The sequence below is a fragment of the Penicillium nucicola genome, assembly GCF_028828085.1.
Source record: "Penicillium nucicola strain IBT 29836 chromosome Unknown utg000010l, whole genome shotgun sequence".
In the NCBI taxonomy this organism is placed as follows: domain Eukaryota; kingdom Fungi; phylum Ascomycota; class Eurotiomycetes; order Eurotiales; family Aspergillaceae; genus Penicillium; species Penicillium nucicola.
This window is the reverse complement of record NW_026643134.1, coordinates 1,615,154-1,631,404: the sequence shown is the minus strand read 5'-3', so window position 1 is coordinate 1,631,404 and position 16,251 is coordinate 1,615,154. Positions and strand designations below refer to the sequence as shown.

General features: G+C 48.5%; 8 protein-coding genes across 8 annotated transcripts; 4 read left to right on the top strand and 4 right to left on the bottom strand.

Annotated features, from left to right (window-relative positions):
- Positions 1-377: 377 nt before the first annotated feature.
- On the bottom strand, positions 378-2,434 carry N7511_009176 (uncharacterized protein; the record flags this gene model as incomplete). Its single annotated transcript, XM_057131553.1, has 4 exons — positions 378-1,613; positions 1,665-1,823; positions 1,895-2,154; positions 2,230-2,434. 4 exons carry the CDS (start codon positions 2,432-2,434, stop codon positions 378-380), a joined length of 1,860 nt encoding a protein of 619 aa, XP_056979541.1.
- A 796-nt stretch (positions 2,435-3,230) lies between these two features.
- N7511_009175 (pseudouridine synthase PUS4) lies at positions 3,231-4,476 on the top strand (the record flags this gene model as incomplete). Its single annotated transcript, XM_057131552.1, has 2 exons — positions 3,231-3,264; positions 3,326-4,476. 2 exons carry the CDS (start codon positions 3,231-3,233, stop codon positions 4,474-4,476), a joined length of 1,185 nt encoding a protein of 394 aa, XP_056979540.1.
- Positions 4,477-4,792: 316 nt separating this feature from the next.
- Positions 4,793-5,904, bottom strand: N7511_009174 (EBP2 family rRNA-processing protein; the record flags this gene model as incomplete). Its single annotated transcript, XM_057131551.1, has 2 exons — positions 4,793-5,082; positions 5,145-5,904. The coding sequence occupies 2 exons, from the start codon at positions 5,902-5,904 to the stop codon at positions 4,793-4,795; spliced, it is 1,050 nt and encodes a 349-aa protein (XP_056979539.1).
- Positions 5,905-6,171: 267 nt separating this feature from the next.
- On the top strand, positions 6,172-6,604 carry N7511_009173 (heat shock factor-binding 1 family protein; the record flags this gene model as incomplete). Its single annotated transcript, XM_057131550.1, has 3 exons — positions 6,172-6,279; positions 6,338-6,437; positions 6,519-6,604. Coding segments are annotated over 3 exons (294 nt in total), but the record flags the coding sequence as incomplete, so codon positions are not given.
- Positions 6,605-7,101: 497 nt separating this feature from the next.
- Positions 7,102-8,289, bottom strand: N7511_009172 (protein disulfide isomerase family protein; the record flags this gene model as incomplete). Its single annotated transcript, XM_057131549.1, has 2 exons — positions 7,102-7,676; positions 7,767-8,289. The coding sequence occupies 2 exons, from the start codon at positions 8,287-8,289 to the stop codon at positions 7,102-7,104; spliced, it is 1,098 nt and encodes a 365-aa protein (XP_056979537.1).
- A 404-nt stretch (positions 8,290-8,693) lies between these two features.
- Positions 8,694-11,229, bottom strand: N7511_009171 (MKT1 family protein; the record flags this gene model as incomplete). Its single annotated transcript, XM_057131548.1, has 6 exons — positions 8,694-8,783; positions 8,836-9,028; positions 9,081-9,559; positions 9,610-10,539; positions 10,595-11,166; positions 11,223-11,229. 6 exons carry the CDS (start codon positions 11,227-11,229, stop codon positions 8,694-8,696), a joined length of 2,271 nt encoding a protein of 756 aa, XP_056979536.1.
- Positions 11,230-12,911: 1,682 nt separating this feature from the next.
- N7511_009170 (uncharacterized protein) lies at positions 12,912-13,725 on the top strand (the record flags this gene model as incomplete). The annotated part of the gene is made up of 2 exons (XM_057131547.1): positions 12,912-13,064; positions 13,135-13,725. The coding sequence occupies 2 exons, from the start codon at positions 12,912-12,914 to the stop codon at positions 13,723-13,725; spliced, it is 744 nt and encodes a 247-aa protein (XP_056979535.1).
- A 1,024-nt stretch (positions 13,726-14,749) lies between these two features.
- On the top strand, positions 14,750-16,120 carry N7511_009169 (uncharacterized protein; the record flags this gene model as incomplete). Its single annotated transcript, XM_057131546.1, has 6 exons — positions 14,750-14,917; positions 14,967-15,026; positions 15,100-15,153; positions 15,214-15,230; positions 15,287-15,437; positions 15,488-16,120. The coding sequence occupies 6 exons, from the start codon at positions 14,750-14,752 to the stop codon at positions 16,118-16,120; spliced, it is 1,083 nt and encodes a 360-aa protein (XP_056979534.1).
- Between the last annotated feature and the right edge of the window lie 131 nt (positions 16,121-16,251).

Genomic DNA, 16,251 nt, shown 5'->3' with positions numbered 1-16,251 from the left:
CCCTGTTCATATCCATTTCAAGCAATATTCATCGTTATTCTGTAGAGCGCCGTTTACCTGATCCATCCCTGTTCTGGATCCTAGCGCCTTTGGTATACCATTCATGTGAAGAGGATATGAGTGTTGGGAGTGTGTGCAAGGTTTGCTTGGGTTAGATCTATGGGGGGCGTTTTGATGATGTTTGTATGTGGTGATTGAGAGGTGGTGCACGTCCGTCAGGATAGGAAGGGTAAGAGAGGAGGGAGGAGTGTGGGTATAGGAGATGCCTTCATTTGTGCGGTGACATTCCCTTCATGTTCGTGAAATCATAATCCCATTTCTCCAATGGGCTTCGTGGCACATATCGATCATAGATTCAGTCAAGAGCAGTGATCAATTCAAGAATTGCCATTCACAAGATCTTCAATCTCCTCGTCTTCCGAATCCTGACTTTCAGGCGTGGAATCTCCATTTTCAGAGAGCGCGTCCAGGGCCCCATCTACTCCGTTCTCGTGGCTATCGTGCTGAGGCGCAGAATACAGCTCAGGGAATGCAGTTCGCATCTGCTCAACATGCTGGTCGACAACATATTGCATGAGATTGCTGACTGGGAAAGCGGAATGCATTCGTTTCTCCGTCTCCATTAGTTCCACCTTCATCTGCATTTCCCATTCGTGGTCGCCAGCATGATCGCCGATGATTTTCTTGCGTTCTTCTCTGTTGCTGTTTGTGATCGCTTTCTCGCATCCGGGCATGCGACACACCCATGTATCAAGTTCCGATTCGTCACCAGATGCATCGAGCAATTGCGAGGGCGCTGGGGTGGGGATTGGGTGTGAGATTGATTCTGAGTTTGGTGTTGACCTCGCGGTGAGTGTTGAAGTAGCTGTGGATGATTTCGGTATGTTGTCTTTAAATAGGCTCTTCATGAGAGAGCTGGAACCGACGCTGCTGGAGGCCGATAGGAATGAACGGGTTCGAGGTCTTGAGGCGGAGAAGGGATCCCTGATCAATTCATGACCACGGGTTTTGCTGGGTGTTTCGACTGTATCTTCATCCATCTCGTCTTCATCATCTTCATCATTGAATTCGATAGGTTCTTGGTTCGTGGAGGCATTGCGGTTCCGCTTGCCAGTAACTTTATTAGAGAATGAGTTGATTTTGGGACGTAGCACGGATTTTTGGGTTCGGCCATAGCCTTCGTCATCGCTGGATTCCTCTACCGAGTTCAGAGGTATCAAGAGTTTTTGTGGTAGAGGGGCGGATTTCGTGGCTGCGTTTGTGAGTTCGCGGTGAATAACATAGCGCGACCACTTGAAGCCAGGCGTATCTTCTTCGTCCATCATTTCCAGGACAGCAGATGCTCTGATGGCAATGATCTTTTCAGCGTCATCGTGACTGAGATCAAATCGTGAAGCCAGGCTTTCTGTCAGAAGGTCGAGATGCAGTCGACGCTTTGCCAAGTGACCTTCTTCTCTAAGCACTTTGAGCAGTCGATAAACGGCATCGGCTTGCGACTTTGAGATTGCAGCGGGGTAGTGTCGTGGAGTTGATACTTCCGGTTCATCCATGGATGTATCCTCTTCGTTGTCAGATGAAGGGAAGAGCTCCTCCATAAGCTGCTTATATTCATCCTTGGCTCATGTCAGTATCTCTGTAAGCTCCTTCTCAAGATTTGCGCTTACATGAAATTGGCGCCGCAGGTGAACAAAGACATTGGTAGTTTGCCAGTCCAGATCCCCGTCGCCTTGGATCATACAGCGCAGCAAGAAGGGGCCGTGTGTTGAGAAAACCTCAGCAGATTGTTGACGATCTTCGCATCCGCCATGTGAGTGGTAGACATACTATCAACAACTTAATATTAGACAGCTGTGCATTCACAAGATCGCCATACTGAGACGCAGGGTGGGCTTACCTGTTCGCAGAGACTTCGAAAGGATGGATTGATCTGTTTCTTTCCTTGCTGATGTTTATCAACCAGAAAATAAAGCATGTCAATGGCCTGGACCATGCGATTGTAGGTAGGCACGTAGCCTCTGGCAGGCAAACTGATGTCGTACCATCCCGCCTTACCAGCAACCCAAAGCTGGATGCTTTTATCTTCGGTTTGGCCGTAGGCATAGTGTGTAACATCGTCGACAATCATGCGTTTCGGAAGCTCGTTGTCCTTGTGCACTAATGAGAAAGTGACTGGTCAGCCATCTGATATATAGTCGCGTATATAACGCCTTGTAACTCAACAATACACACCCAAATGTGTCTGGTTCTTGGGGACCTGCTCCAGGACACCGATCACTTGCACTGGATTTTGCTCAGTGGCATCCAGCAGGTTCGCATAGAGCATCTTCCCCGGTTTCATGACCTTCACATCGGTAAGGCTGAATTCCCACCAATCATTCTCATCGGTGATGGAGGGATCGATGGGAAGTAGGACGGCTTCTTCGCGGGAGGTCATGGTGGAATCGGCATCGCGAGGATCATTCAGGGAGAGGTGGTGTAGAAGAGTTGAATTGAAAGAACCGAGTAAATGGGCTGGAGCAGAGAGACCTTAGAGGGGAATCTCCAGGCTGTCAACAGTCGAGGTCATCGCGGTATTACTCATACACGACTTACCGCGATTAATTACATACCTTTTCTGCCTGGAACCTCAGGCAATGATCACGTGTCAGGGATGATCGAAGGTCGAGTCCAACCTCAAAGCCAAAAAGTTATCACCTTCAACTTTCTCTACAGGTTCGAAACTGGGATGAATGCTACTTGTCGAGAAGCCTTGAGTAGGCATATGTCATACACCCCTTGTTTTCTCTTCTGGACGACTTGACCGGAATCGAAGCTTGCTCTTGTGTCTGCTCTCCGTTACAGCTTAGTTCCCGAGACTTCTAGTGTGGCGTCTGTTGAGGATTGGCTAGAGGATCATTATGTAGCGTATGGTCACTCATGGTCGAGACAGAATCCCTCTGTTGTGTTCAATAACTGTATTTCTGATTGGATACTGGCGTGTATGTCGAATTTGGCGAGACAGAAATCAAGCATTGTAGCTCCCCATATGGCGAGGCTCAAAGAATTGGGTTAACATATGCGCAACTAAGCATATTTCACCCAGCCAACTTGGTCCATCTCCATGTATAAAGATTGGGAGGTGCTCTGATACGCCAAGGCGGGTCCAGATCAACCAAAATATCTTTTCCACCTTGGAACCACAAACCTCCCAGATGCCATTTCCACCAGGTTTCCGACTATTCCGCACCACAATGTCCGGAGAGAAGATTCTCGAAGGCGTCTTTGGTAAGCTCCAATGCCTTAATCTCCCCCTTGAAGAACCCAGAAACATCTAACAGCCTTCAAGCCGTCCATAAGCCACAAGGCGTCACCTCGGCCGACGTGATCCGCACCCTCCAAAAACACTTCAACCCCTCGAAAACATTCCAGCCATGGTTAAAGTCAGAGCGTGAACGCCGCGACCGCGAAAGCCAATTCCAGCGCAAACGCCGCCGCCATCAGCGCCTAGATGTCAAGATCGGCCACGGCGGAACCTTAGACCCGCTCGCGACGGGCGTGCTCATCACCGGCATTGGCAAGGGTACGAAGTCGCTGCAGGACTTCCTGGCTTGTACAAAGAGCTATGAGACAGTGGTTGGGTTCGGAGCTGAGACGGATACCTACGATCGCCTGGGAAAGATTGTTCGTCGCGCTCCTCACGAACATGTCACTCGTGAAGCCGTGGACAAGGCGCTTGCCCAATTCCGTGGCAAGATTATGCAGCAGCCGCCAATTTTCTCGGCGCTGCGGGTTGATGGCAAGAAGCTCTATGAGTATGCGCGTGAGGGTAAGATGCCGCCCATCGAGATTAAGCATCGCCCTGTTGAGGTTTTGGAAATGGAGATTGTGGAGTGGTATGAGCCTGGTACGCATGAGTTCAAGGTCCCTGAGCTGGAGATGACCGGCGACGAGAAGATCGTTGCCGAGAAGCTTCTTGATAAGGATGCTGCGGAACCTACTGCTCCATCGGCCGAGGCCGAGGTTGCTGGCCAAGAGGCTGAAGCTTCATCTTCCACCAAGCGCAAGTCGCCACCTCCTGCGGATGAGGTGAAGGAGGACAGCGCCGAGGCTAGCAAGAAGCAAAAGGTGTCTGAGACCGAGGCGGTGCCCGCTCCGTCCGAGGCCGCTACTGAGCCTGCGGCCACAGAGACTCCTGCAGCTTCTGCAGAGCAGACGAAGACACAGACTCCGGCTGTGAAGATTAAGATGACCGTCACTTCGGGATTCTATGTTCGCTCGCTGGCACACGACCTTGGCAAAGCTGTCGGCAGCTCTGCGTACATGAGCGAGTTGATCCGGAGCCGCCAGGGTGACTATGAGCTTGACTCCGAGAAGGTTCTGGAGTACAAGGACCTCGAGGCTGGTGAGGAAGTCTGGGGCCCCAAGGTCGCCAAATTCTTGGGAGAGTGGGAAGAGAAGAGAGCCACTGCCGCCGAGGCTGAAGCCGCTCAGCAATAGACCGAGGCAGAGCCTAGAAAAGTAATAAAGATCATGTACATATAATTGTTATCTATACTACTATTTTGCAATGACTTGAATTGTCTGTCAAAATTGAAACTTGGTGGTTGTGCTGCCACGCTGCCACGCATGAAGATCGAACACAAGAAGTTCATTTCTTGATATCAACAGAGCAGGAAAAGGCAAACAGTCCTTCCAAAGCTGCTCTTACACGATATGGAGATAATAATTCAAAATTGCCATTTTTTTGGTTATCCAGACCCAGAGAAAAAGAAATAATTACAGGATGCAAGTACAAATGCAGTTAACAAAAGCCTTAGTTGCGACCCTTGGCAGCATGTCTCTTGCTCTTACCAGGGCGCTTAGCACCACCCTTCATCTTCTTAGCAGAGAAGTTGGATAGATCACCGCTGGAAGTAGCGTCACCGCTCTTAGCATGGCGCTTCTTGCCACCGAATCCAAACTTGGAATCCTTCTTCTGGCGCTTCTGGCTGCGAGTGCCGCCCTCGCCATTGCCACGCTTCTCAGTCTTGGCAACCTCGTCAATGGCAACGTCGAACATGTCGTTGGCGTCATCGGTAGGGGCAGAGCTGTCAGCCTTGCGCTCTGTAAGGAAGTAGGTTAGCAAATGGGACTGATGTATAGGTTATGTAAAGGAAAGGACGTACTCTTCTTGAGGGTATTGATCTTGTCCAACATCTCGCGCTTCTCCTTGGCTCTCTGCTGCAGCTTGGCGTTCTGAACCTGCTTGCCGAACTTCTTGAGATCGCGCTGGCGACGAGCCTCGGCAGCGGCCTTCTTGCCGGCAGCCTCCTCGTACAGCTTCTTCTTGATCAAGCCCATGTGCTCGTCGTCCTTGACCATCTCGGCGAAGTAATCGCCAGGCCGTGTGAAGGGAATACCCTCCTTCTTGAGCAGGCCACGGGCGCTGGTAGCGGCAGCCTGGCAGACCTTGTAGAAGGCCAACTCACGGCTCAGATCGTCATTGGGATCTTCGATTTCAATGGGCTCTTGCGACACTAGCGAGTTGTGCTCCGAGAATGGGGTCTGGGCGGAGATGAAGGAGATGCGCTTGAGGGAAGATTTGATGGCGGCGGTGTTGTTGATTGTCAGGCGTTGGTGAGGGACGACGTCTTCACGCTCGTCGTCTTCGAGGTCGGAGAGTGGGATGTCTTCTTCGGCTTCCTCGTCTTCCATTTCCTCATCCTCGTCGGCTTCTTCCTCCTCTTCCTCTTCCTCGGCCGCGGAGCTCTGAGCCTCTTCCTTCTCTTCCTTCTCCTCGGAAACATTGACCTCAGGGGCAGCAGCAGCCTTCTTGCCAGCCTTCCTCTTCTCGGCGGTCTTGATCATTTTCTTCTGCTTCTCGGCCTCGTAGTCCCGACCCTTGTGGGCGTCAAGGGCCTGCATGAGCTTGCTGCGCTTGACCATTTTGACTTCTTGTAAAGAAACAAAAAGAAAATGGTATTTGGGGGATGTGAAAGGAATTGACAAGAGAGGAAAACGACTCGGTATCAAACCCGCATCAGAGTCCACGGGATTTTTTTAAAATCGCGCCAGGCCTATCTAGGTTAGCGCTACCGATAAGACCCGCCTAGTCCATATGTGGTAATATACCGGATATACTATTGATCCGGTGGCTTATCGGATCCGCTCTGTATCGCCCTGTCAACGGCATCATCTCTACTTGCCTCTTAGGCAGTCTATTCTGGTTGTACATATTCTACAATGGCTGAAGATCCCAAGTCCCCCTCCCCAGAGAAGCTGTCACCAGCACCAGAGGGCGAGTCTCTTCTGTCTCAACCGGTACGTAACCTCCGGAATTACATCAAATGTTCGCCTTGCTAAATAAGTGATCATGCAGAACTCCGATGCACAAGGCCAGCTTACAGCGGCCGTTGATGAATTGCTAGATCAGCTGCAAAGCAAGTTTGAGAATGTCTCCACAGAAATGTTTGGAAAGCGTACGTCTCTACTATTCACACCGTTCACACCCTCCTTCATACCTCCATTTGCGACAACAACTAACCAGAGACGATCTACAGTGGACGACATGACGAAACGTCTGGACGAACTTGAGGCATCTTTGACCGCGTCTTCCGATTCTGCCACCGCAACTCCAACCAAATAAGCATACTCGATACTTGCTCATACTCCAGCCCGTTTTGTCTGCTTCCTATGGCGTTAGATAGCGGCAAAGCGACGAGCACTGCGCATACTTTTTACCAGGTTCCAATTTGGAAACCGTATCACATTCATAGCATACTGCTTTCTGTTTTTGATTCTTGGTTTCGACGTGAGCATGGCTATTATCCGGCTTTTTCTTATGCTTTACGATTCAATTTCATAGATACCCTACAATTGAACAAGGACGGTTTCGTACAGAAGAAAACTATCTATTTCGTTAATTAATAGATAGGTATTCCATTCACATGGCTTATAGAAATGTGTATAATATAGAAGCACTCATAAACGAACGGCCTCGAGTTAATGTTTGATTTCTCATTTCATACAGTATACAGCAACAAGTCAATATTTTCTTAGGCTAAATCCATCATGACGGGCATTCAGGCTTTACAATGAATTTTCCAGCCAAGAAATCCCAAATCGAACAAAACATCGAATCGTTCAAAGCTCATCGTGGTTATCCTCGCCAATAAAGCGACGGAGAATGTTGCTGCGGGAAAGGATATCATCAAGCTTCTCGGGGGCGGAACCACCCTTAGCCAGGATCTTCTGGAGACGAGTAAGCTCCTTGGCGGCGTACTCCTCGTTCTTGCTCAGCTTCTCGGCAGCCTTGACATAGTACTCGGCGTACTTGTCCTGCAGGCCCTTGGCAGCCTTCTTGACATCAGCGGCGATCTTGTCGAGCTTGCCGGCGGCGACATCTTCGGCGATAATCTTGTCCAAGACGGCGATGGTGCCGGCCAGAGCATCCAGACCACCTCCGACGGCGCGGTGAGTGCCGGCCTTCTCGTTCAAGAACTTGACGAGGGCTTGCTCGGAGCGGGCGCCGGAGTAGGCCTCGGGCTCGGTGGAGCCCTTGGGGAAGAACTTGATGGTTGGGTATCCGGTCACGCCTTGCTCCTTAGCCAGAGCGCGAGCATTCTCAGCTTCGGCATCGACCTTTGCGACGACGACGTTGGACTCGAGGGCGAAATCGTTGGCGAGGGTCTCCCAGGTGGGTGCAAGGGTCTTGCAGTCTATAGGGATCGAGACGGTTAGCGAATGAACAATAGAATCAAATCAGACCGAACTAGATCTGAAAATGGACAGATGAATGGATAACTCACGTCCACACCACGGCGCAGTGAAGGCAACCAGGACATCCTTATCTCCGCCGATAGTAGTCTTGAAAGTAGCGTCATTGAGCATCTCAACCTTGCTAGGCTCCTTCTGGGCGCCACGAGGCTTAATGCCAGTCTTCTCGGTGATGAAAGCGGACAGAGACTCAAGGTCACGGCCACCCTTGTACTCCTCGGGCTTGTCGCTCTTTCCATCGAACCACTTCAGGGTGGGGAAGCCCTGGACACCGAAGCGCTTGCCCAGAGAGCGCTCGGCATCGGCGTCGACCTTGGCGACGGTGACCTTGTCCTGGACGGAAGCGAAGGTCTGGGCAAGCTCTTCGTAGACTGGGGCGAGGGTCTTGCAGTGGCCACACCAGGGAGCGAAGAACTCCACGAGAGCGGGCTTTCCGGACTTCAGAACGACATCATCGAAGTTGCTGGGGATGAGGTCTTTGACGGCAGAGCTGGCATTGGCGAAGCCGCTGAGGGCTGTGAGGGCACCGACGAGCAGGAAGCTCAGGCGTGCCATTTTGTATGTAATTGGGGGGGGGGGGGGGGGTTGTGGAGGAGTTACTTAAGAATTGGAGGAATCCTTGAAGTTGACGTTTGGCTGACAAAACAATACCGAAGAGGCCACTTGGTGTCTCCACCCGCAGATCATCGTACTTTGCGTTCATACTTCGACTTCATACTTCGAGTCGATGACTTTGGGTCTACAAACAATACCACCTCGGCCAATATAAATGTCTGGGTAGTATCGGATTTCTCATATTTTCTTGGTTTTTTTTAGTCTGTTACTGGATAGTAATACACTGGAGAATTGCCGATACCGCGTCCCAGAGAGCTCAAGCGAATTACTGACGTGACTCCCAGCTGCGAGCCGTGCCCGGGATCACCGTAGGTAGTTGTTGTAGCTGTTTGGTCTTGTTCGGATCATCGTCTCTCTGAGAGCCACTGGTTGGCGTCGTCCCAGAACTTCACATCCGCGAAATCCTTGCCTGCGTTGTGTGCTCCCTTGTAGACCTGTATCAAAGATCAGTAGGTGGCCGACAGTGAACCTCCGATCAGTACTTACCGCATCCCATAGCTTGAAAGCCAGGTCCAAGTTTCCAGTGAAGCTCTCGCTGTGTTGGAACCACTCCTTGCCCTTCGCCTTCACATCGGCACGAGCCTCGGACGAGGTTGGGTTTGCTTGCAACGGAAGATCGTCCAGGTAAGTTCGGACTGCAATTCCAAGTCCACAGTCGTTATCATCAATGAAGGGAAGTCTGAACAGGTATGTTAGAATAAAATCCAGGATTGGAAGTTGGAGGTACATACTTGATAGCCATCTCGTTCCAGTCGTTACGATCCCGATTAGCATCGCCACCGAGTAGCATGCCAGTCAAAACCACCTCGACCAGATTTCTAAGGGCAGCGCGCACCTCTGAAATCAAAGAGCGGTAGCAAAGAAGTTGACGGCTTAGAGGTCCAGAGTATCCAATGCTCTTGTGCTGCAGCTTTCCAACACATGCAACACGGGAGACCAGCATGTTGAACGTCTTATCCTCTTCTGATCCCCGCATGGGACCGCCAGAGACTTGTGAGAACCAGGGCTTTGTGTTGAGAAGATCCAGGCGGAGCATCTCGAAAACGATGAAGATTGCCTCCTCAAGGTTGTCTGCAGGATCCACGGCAGACAATGCCTGCTCCAGACTCTTACCCCACGTAGTGAGATTGTGCTTCTCATCAATATATCCGCGTAGCTGCAAGAAACGCCACATAACATTAGATAAGATATCCTCCTGCGAGGAAAGGCTCTTTGGTCTTGATTAGCAATTGATCGGTGTCAAACTTTTAGATAACATACTGGTGACTCTTTAGTAGCAAAAGACTTTGACACAAACTCAGGTTCCTTCAAGCTTTGAACAGCAAATTTGAAAGACCCGCGAGGACCCTGAAGCTTTTTGACACTCTCAGGGGCTGTCGCACCCTGGATCTTCCAAGACTGAATGGTATCCTTGACCGACGGAATGCCCTTGAGGTTGATCTTTCGATCCGAGTTCTCGTCGAACCATGGATGGATTGCAATCACTTTAGTTTGATAGAACCGGTGAAGTGAATTCGCTAGCAGACAGATATACTGGGTCCGGATGGGTGTCAGAATATCACCCACGAGCGAGCGGTAGATCTCGGTGTCTTCCGTGCCTAGCGGAAGCGAGGCCCGCACCTCACCAGATGTGAGGAAATTTGGCACATCGGCGCTAATAATGCCCTTGGATAGATAGAAGTACAGCTCTTCGGGAAGTCGCTGTCCGATGAGTTCATGCATGTCGGAAGAAATGTTCTCTGGTTCCATGGGTCCGACTCGACCATCCACATCCATGTAAACATGATGCTTCACAATCATGTATGCACGCTTGTAGCGATCGCCATATTGGGTTTCGGGAGTGCTACGTTCATCGTCGAACTGGGCGCATAGTGCCAAGGCACTCCGGCCGGCTTGGTTGAACATTGGCAAAGCATCGCGAACGTTGGGGCTCTTGCCGGGATAGGCGGGATTTTCGAAAAGCGGGAAATGACGCAGGAAGGGAGATCCCAGTAGTAAGCAAAAGTCTAGGAACTGTTCATTTGTGAGGCGACCCAGCTCTTCTTGGCAGGTTTGTTTCGTGATCCAGAAGAATTGCGCAGGCTCGGTATCAATGCGGGTGACTAGCTTGTCAAGGTCAAATAGAAGAGCTTCAGATGGAGCGTACACTGCATCAACAACGGGGTTGGGACCGCGAGCAAGGTAAGATAGCTGTTCGGATACATTGGTCAGTTCTCATCCCGGCCATGACACAACGTCTTCTCACCTGAGCCGCCGCGCTGTAGGGTGCGACCATGAATTCGACACCATTTTGGGTCAAGATCCGTTGCAGGAACTTGAAGAGGGTCTCCGGGGGTGGGGTTCCTGATGGTTGCTCTGGGTCAGCAGCTGTTGGGATGCTTCGTCGGGTCCAGTGGAGGGGAAAGAACGCAAGGCTGTCGATGGAACACGGGAACGAATAAAGGGATATCATACCAGCACTGCTGAAGGCATCGACGACCTGGTCGGCTTGCTGTTGGTCATACAGATCCCAAGCTTGTTCGAAAGACCGCGACGATGTGGGCTGGGGGCGCTGTTCCTTCTTGCCAAATTCAAGGCCATTGAACACAAAGATGCAGGCGACGCCGAGGTTCTTGAAATTCTGTAACTCCTTCTCGATATTGGTTCTCAGGGCGAAAGGGAAGCCGCCGAGGGCGCCCAGGAGGGCTTCGCGGGTGGACTGGTTGATAAGGTGTTGGTTGATGTAGTGTGACGCATCGATTCCAACAACAGCGCCCTTCAAAGCTGACAGGGGGAGGGACTGCGCGCGGGACACAGCCCATTCATCAAAGGGACGGACTAGTTAAGATTCGAGGTTAGTTGATGCGATTGCAGTGGAGCTCATGGTTGGGTACTCGGCATGTTTGGAGCTGTCACGCGCTAAAAGAAGGGCCGCCGGGCAGCAGAGCCTGAGGGGAAAGACAGGCGATGTGTAGCGATATATTTGACAGGGTCTAGAGCGCAGATCAAAAGCTCGAAAATGCGACAAAAGCTGTGGTGGTTGAGGTTGGAGGAAAGGTATGGGGAGGAGGGGGGAAGAAGGCGGAGTTGGCCTGTTTTTTTGCCTGTATCACATTCCCTTCTACCACAGTAGTATAAGTTAGAGGGAAACTTCCCAGGTTTTAACATCTTCTTTAGCTGGATTCTGAGTGAAATGAGCTAGATTTTTGTATCCTATGTGAGCGCATAACCATGAAGTCATCCTAGAGCCGCTACTTGTATGATTACTATAACCTACTGGCATTATCCAACCTTGGAGAACGTCTTTCACAACGCAATTACGTGAAGATCATAACATCTAGGTTTATCAATTAGTCAGATCTCGCCTTTAGAAAATAGAAACTAATACAGCCGAGCCAGTGAAGAGACTATCAATATTAAGCACTTGGACCCTAAATTAAGGGCTTTTAACCCAAACTCTACAAAGATAATAAAAGAATACGAATATGAATAAGAATAAACACATAAAAATAACTTATAAAAGGAAAACTGATAACTAAACAAAGTTGCAAGTACAAGTACATCTTGGTATAACTTAAGGACTGGAAACCAAGTTTGAATAGAAAAATAATATATGCAAACACTATATAGAAGAATTCTATACAGACTATAACCTAAGCAAATATGCAAAAAGAAACATCTTCGAAGAAAATACATACCGTTGCAAATATCTCCCTACACTACCACTTTCGCCAGCTTAAAGGCCAATTTCCGACTCCTCCTGTCTCAGCAATTTTATATAGAAAGATATAATTCTTAAATGGCTTACTTAATTTTTGGCCAATTACGCCAGAGTTCTTGATTTTTAAAGTACATCTATTCATCTAAAATTGTTGAGATAATTGGTGCTGAAAACCGGCCTTTAAGCTGGCGAAAAGTGGTATTGTAAAGAGACTTTTGCAACGGTATGTATGTGTGAACTAATAATTCTAAAGAGAAGTTAAGAATAGTAAGAAATCATAGAAGACTTTGAAAAACGTCTGTCGTGCCTAAGAAAATAATTTGACGGATATATATAAATGTAACGGAATACTCCGAGTGTATTGATAAGAAGAGAAATGAATAAATGACTTGAAATAGCAGGATTCTCTAGCTAAAAAGATCATCAATTGAAACTACAATTCTCTGATTCTAAGTTTATTCTCCTTATCTCTCGTAGATTCTCAATTACTTTCCTTCTTGACTATTATTTTCAATGATCTCTACCCTAATAACCTAAAATCCGTTATATTTATAGTAACCCGTATTTGTAAGAATCTATATTCAAGAAGATCCTCAATTGTATATCCTTCGTTGTCATTATTTCCCTTCTGACATTGTGACTTTGAACAGGATGTTCATGGTCCTGGTCATGTACAAACACCCGAAGCCGTTTCCAAGGTTCCGCCTTGAGATGAAAACACATACTGGTACGTACATCCATGGATGGATCCATGAATCATTTTGTCATCTCCACTATCACTATACCCCGACGTCCAAAGAACCACCACACTTTACTAAAGAATCCTACTATTCGAGCTATATTGAATTTACGTGATCGAAAGATGGAACCACTACCCCAGAAAGAGACACCAACACTACAACCTCATGCGCCTACTGTGAGGGTTGCTGCGAAAGCTCTAGCCGATCAGAATATCCCGGCGGTGGAGTACGGGCAGCAGATACAGTGGCGTTTTGGAGACCCTGTGGTTCTTCTCGTAAGCAGCAAACGGCTTTTCTGGTACTCGGCTCTCTAGTTTTTGGGAACTACTAACTTCTAACTCCTAGCTTGTTGAATGGGCAGTCCCCGATGCACTGCTCTCACTTTCATCGCAAATTCTATCAGACCATGGATTTCTCTGTGTTACCCCATCCACAAGGGTCACTGACAGATTCGGACAATGGGAGCGAGCTGGCATCATTCACAAGCTAGATGAGAGCAGTCCAGTATACCTCTATCCACTGTCATTGGTCGGTCTTACGCTCCAAGACACTGTCGAAGTCACATCTACCTTTGATTGCATACCAAGGATCTTGACGCCTAAGCCTCAAATATATATGGTATCGTTGATCCGTCACCTCCTAAATCACCGGATTGGAGATAGCATCAGGCTTCGAGTAAAGGATGATCTACTCTCTTTTATATCCTTTTATATTTTGCGCGACAAGCCGCTAAACACCAAAGAGGTGGAATACAACGATAACGAGAGCGAAGAATATTTTCAGAAAAGAGTGGGAGATGCAGTGAAGGAGATGAAACTTGGGATTGGGGCGCTGATGGAAAAGATTACCTGCGTATTGCTGAATCTGTCGTTCGCGACTGTCAATGTATTGAGCAGCTATACAGTTGTTGATGAGCGCAAAATACTCCGCTTCTAACGTGGTCTCAAGCAAAGGGCGAATTGTAGTGTGCATTTAATATAACTTGCGAACCCCGGAGAGCAGATCCTGCCTCAGTTTTTCCGTGCAACCTTCAAAATCAAAATGAAGATTGTTTCGAGCCAGCCAATCCAAGAGAACCTCAATGTCCTGAACATCATTTTCGGCCTTTCTGACGCTCTGCGGACGGGTGGATTCGGCCAAGAACGACCATCTTAATGGAAGCATTGTTAAGGTAGTGATCAAAAAGCCCCCTAAGTCCGCCAAATTCTACGGAGTACAACAAATTAGGGTTAGAAAGGCTATTATATAATAATGTAGTTAGTAGCTATCTTCGAGAAGGAAATAAGCTATTGACGCGCTAAAAGCGCGAAAAAGAAGCCAAAAAAGGTAAATATATAAGGCAAATAGCTTCTTATTAAAGTATTATTATTCTAGAAACCTCTACCTTAATATGATAGCGGGGGCATAACTTTAGTGCTAGGATCTAATAACGTAAACTAGGATTGAGCATCTTTACAGCCATGTACGACGGTATTGTAGAGATATGTAGATTGTGGAATTTAGGGTCACAATATAACGTCATGTCCTACTGGATCTTGTATCTAGTTTAGTTAACTTGGTAGCGTTTTGGTTGAGAAAAATTCATTTTACATGATTAAGTTGGGTGTGCGCGCAGCTTCAGTGTGAATCACGTTATACCCTGGGACGACATATCGATTAAGTAAAAAAAGAAATAACTCCCAAGAGGGGAGGAAATAGTATTTATATTATACTAACACTCATTCTCAATAGGAACAGGAGGGATCCTGGGGAAACCCTTAGTATATCTATAACCTCTTATTAGGCGTTCTCCGCAATGTCGGTGTAAGCCGACATTGCGGTGAAGTGTGGCAGTATTCTCTATCTACTATCTATCACAATTAACGTTAGTCATATTCAATTGTTTGGGGTGGCTTTGCAACAGGGTATATATATTCACACCAGACGCCATACTGCACTTGGTTCTCTAGCACCCATCAAAATGGCCGAATCAATCCCAATCGAGCTCCCTGTCATTGACATCTCCAATCCCCATGACCCTGCCGTGGGGAAGGCCATGCTGGATGCCGCTGCCAAGTATGGCTTCTTGTATGTCAACAGCAAGGGCACTGACTTTACTGCCGAGGATGTGGATCATGGGTTTGGATTGGTCGGTTCATCGATGAGCAGGGATATATGGTCTCTAACTGTCTATATAGTCAAAGAAGTTCTTTGCCTCTCCCGCATCGGAGAAGGAAACATGTCGGATTGAGCAAAATGTGTGATATAGCATCGCATACAACATGCATGTATATGGCATTCAGACAAAGGCTAACATCCATGAATTACTAGAACCGCGGTTGGTCAGGCATGCATACCGAAACACTGGATCCTGAGCATCAACGGGTAAGTGATCTCTGGCCGACTCCATAGAGTATATCTGCACGATGCTGATTGAGACAACAGACAGGCGACTTCAAAGAGTAGGTAGAAAGCAACAGAAACCTTACATCTACTAACCACAAACTCGATGAATTAGAGCCATGAACTTCGGCGACTTCAAAGACGGCAAGGCCCAGCAACCACTCCCACCTGTACTGAAACCACACGAAAGCGAGATCAACGCCTTCGCCGGGTTATGCAACAAGACCTGCACTCGGATATTGACTCTACTTGCCTTGGGATTGGAAGTATGCAGCCCCAACCTCTATAGACAAGCGCAGACTAACCCAACCCTCAGATAACGCCCGACTTCTTCACAACCCGCCACGACCCAACCACAGGCTCAACAGGAAGCATCCTCCGCTACCTGATGTACCCAAGCCTTAAAAGCGAGTCTACCAAGACTTACAGCCACGAAAAGGACGTGCGAGCAGGCGCACACTCCGATTACGGCAGTATAACGCTTCTCTTCCAACGACCCGGCCAACCAGGACTAGAAATCCTTACTCCGGAAAAGACTTGGGCACCTGTTCCCATTATCCCGGGTAATGGGCGAACCAAAGACGGAGAGGAGTATCCGTTCCCGCCGATCTTGGTTAATATTGGTGATTTGTTGAGTTATTGGACGGATGGGTTGCTCAAATCGACTGTGCATCGTGTCGTGTTCCCGCTATCTGAGCAGCAGGGTGATAACGCGAGGGATCGGTATACTTTGGTTTACTTTTGTCATCCTGTTGATTCCACCGAGTTGGTTCCTGTCCCTGGGGAGGTGGTCTCTTTGCATCGGGAGAGGAGTGGAGGCATTGGGGAGGGCGTTGTTGGGTTTGGGGGTGGTGCTGGGAGTCTCGAGGACGGAAAGAGACCTTTGACTGCTCATGAGCACCTGATGTCGAGGTTGGAGGCTACCTATGGGTTCAAAAAGGACGAATGAGATACTATATGATGAGATTGTCGTGTGGAAATGGTTAGTAGGGGGTATATGTCATGCTTTGCAGATACTAGTCACTACTTCTTGAATGTCAAGTAGACTGCAGGTGAATGATTGAAATTGAGATGGATTAT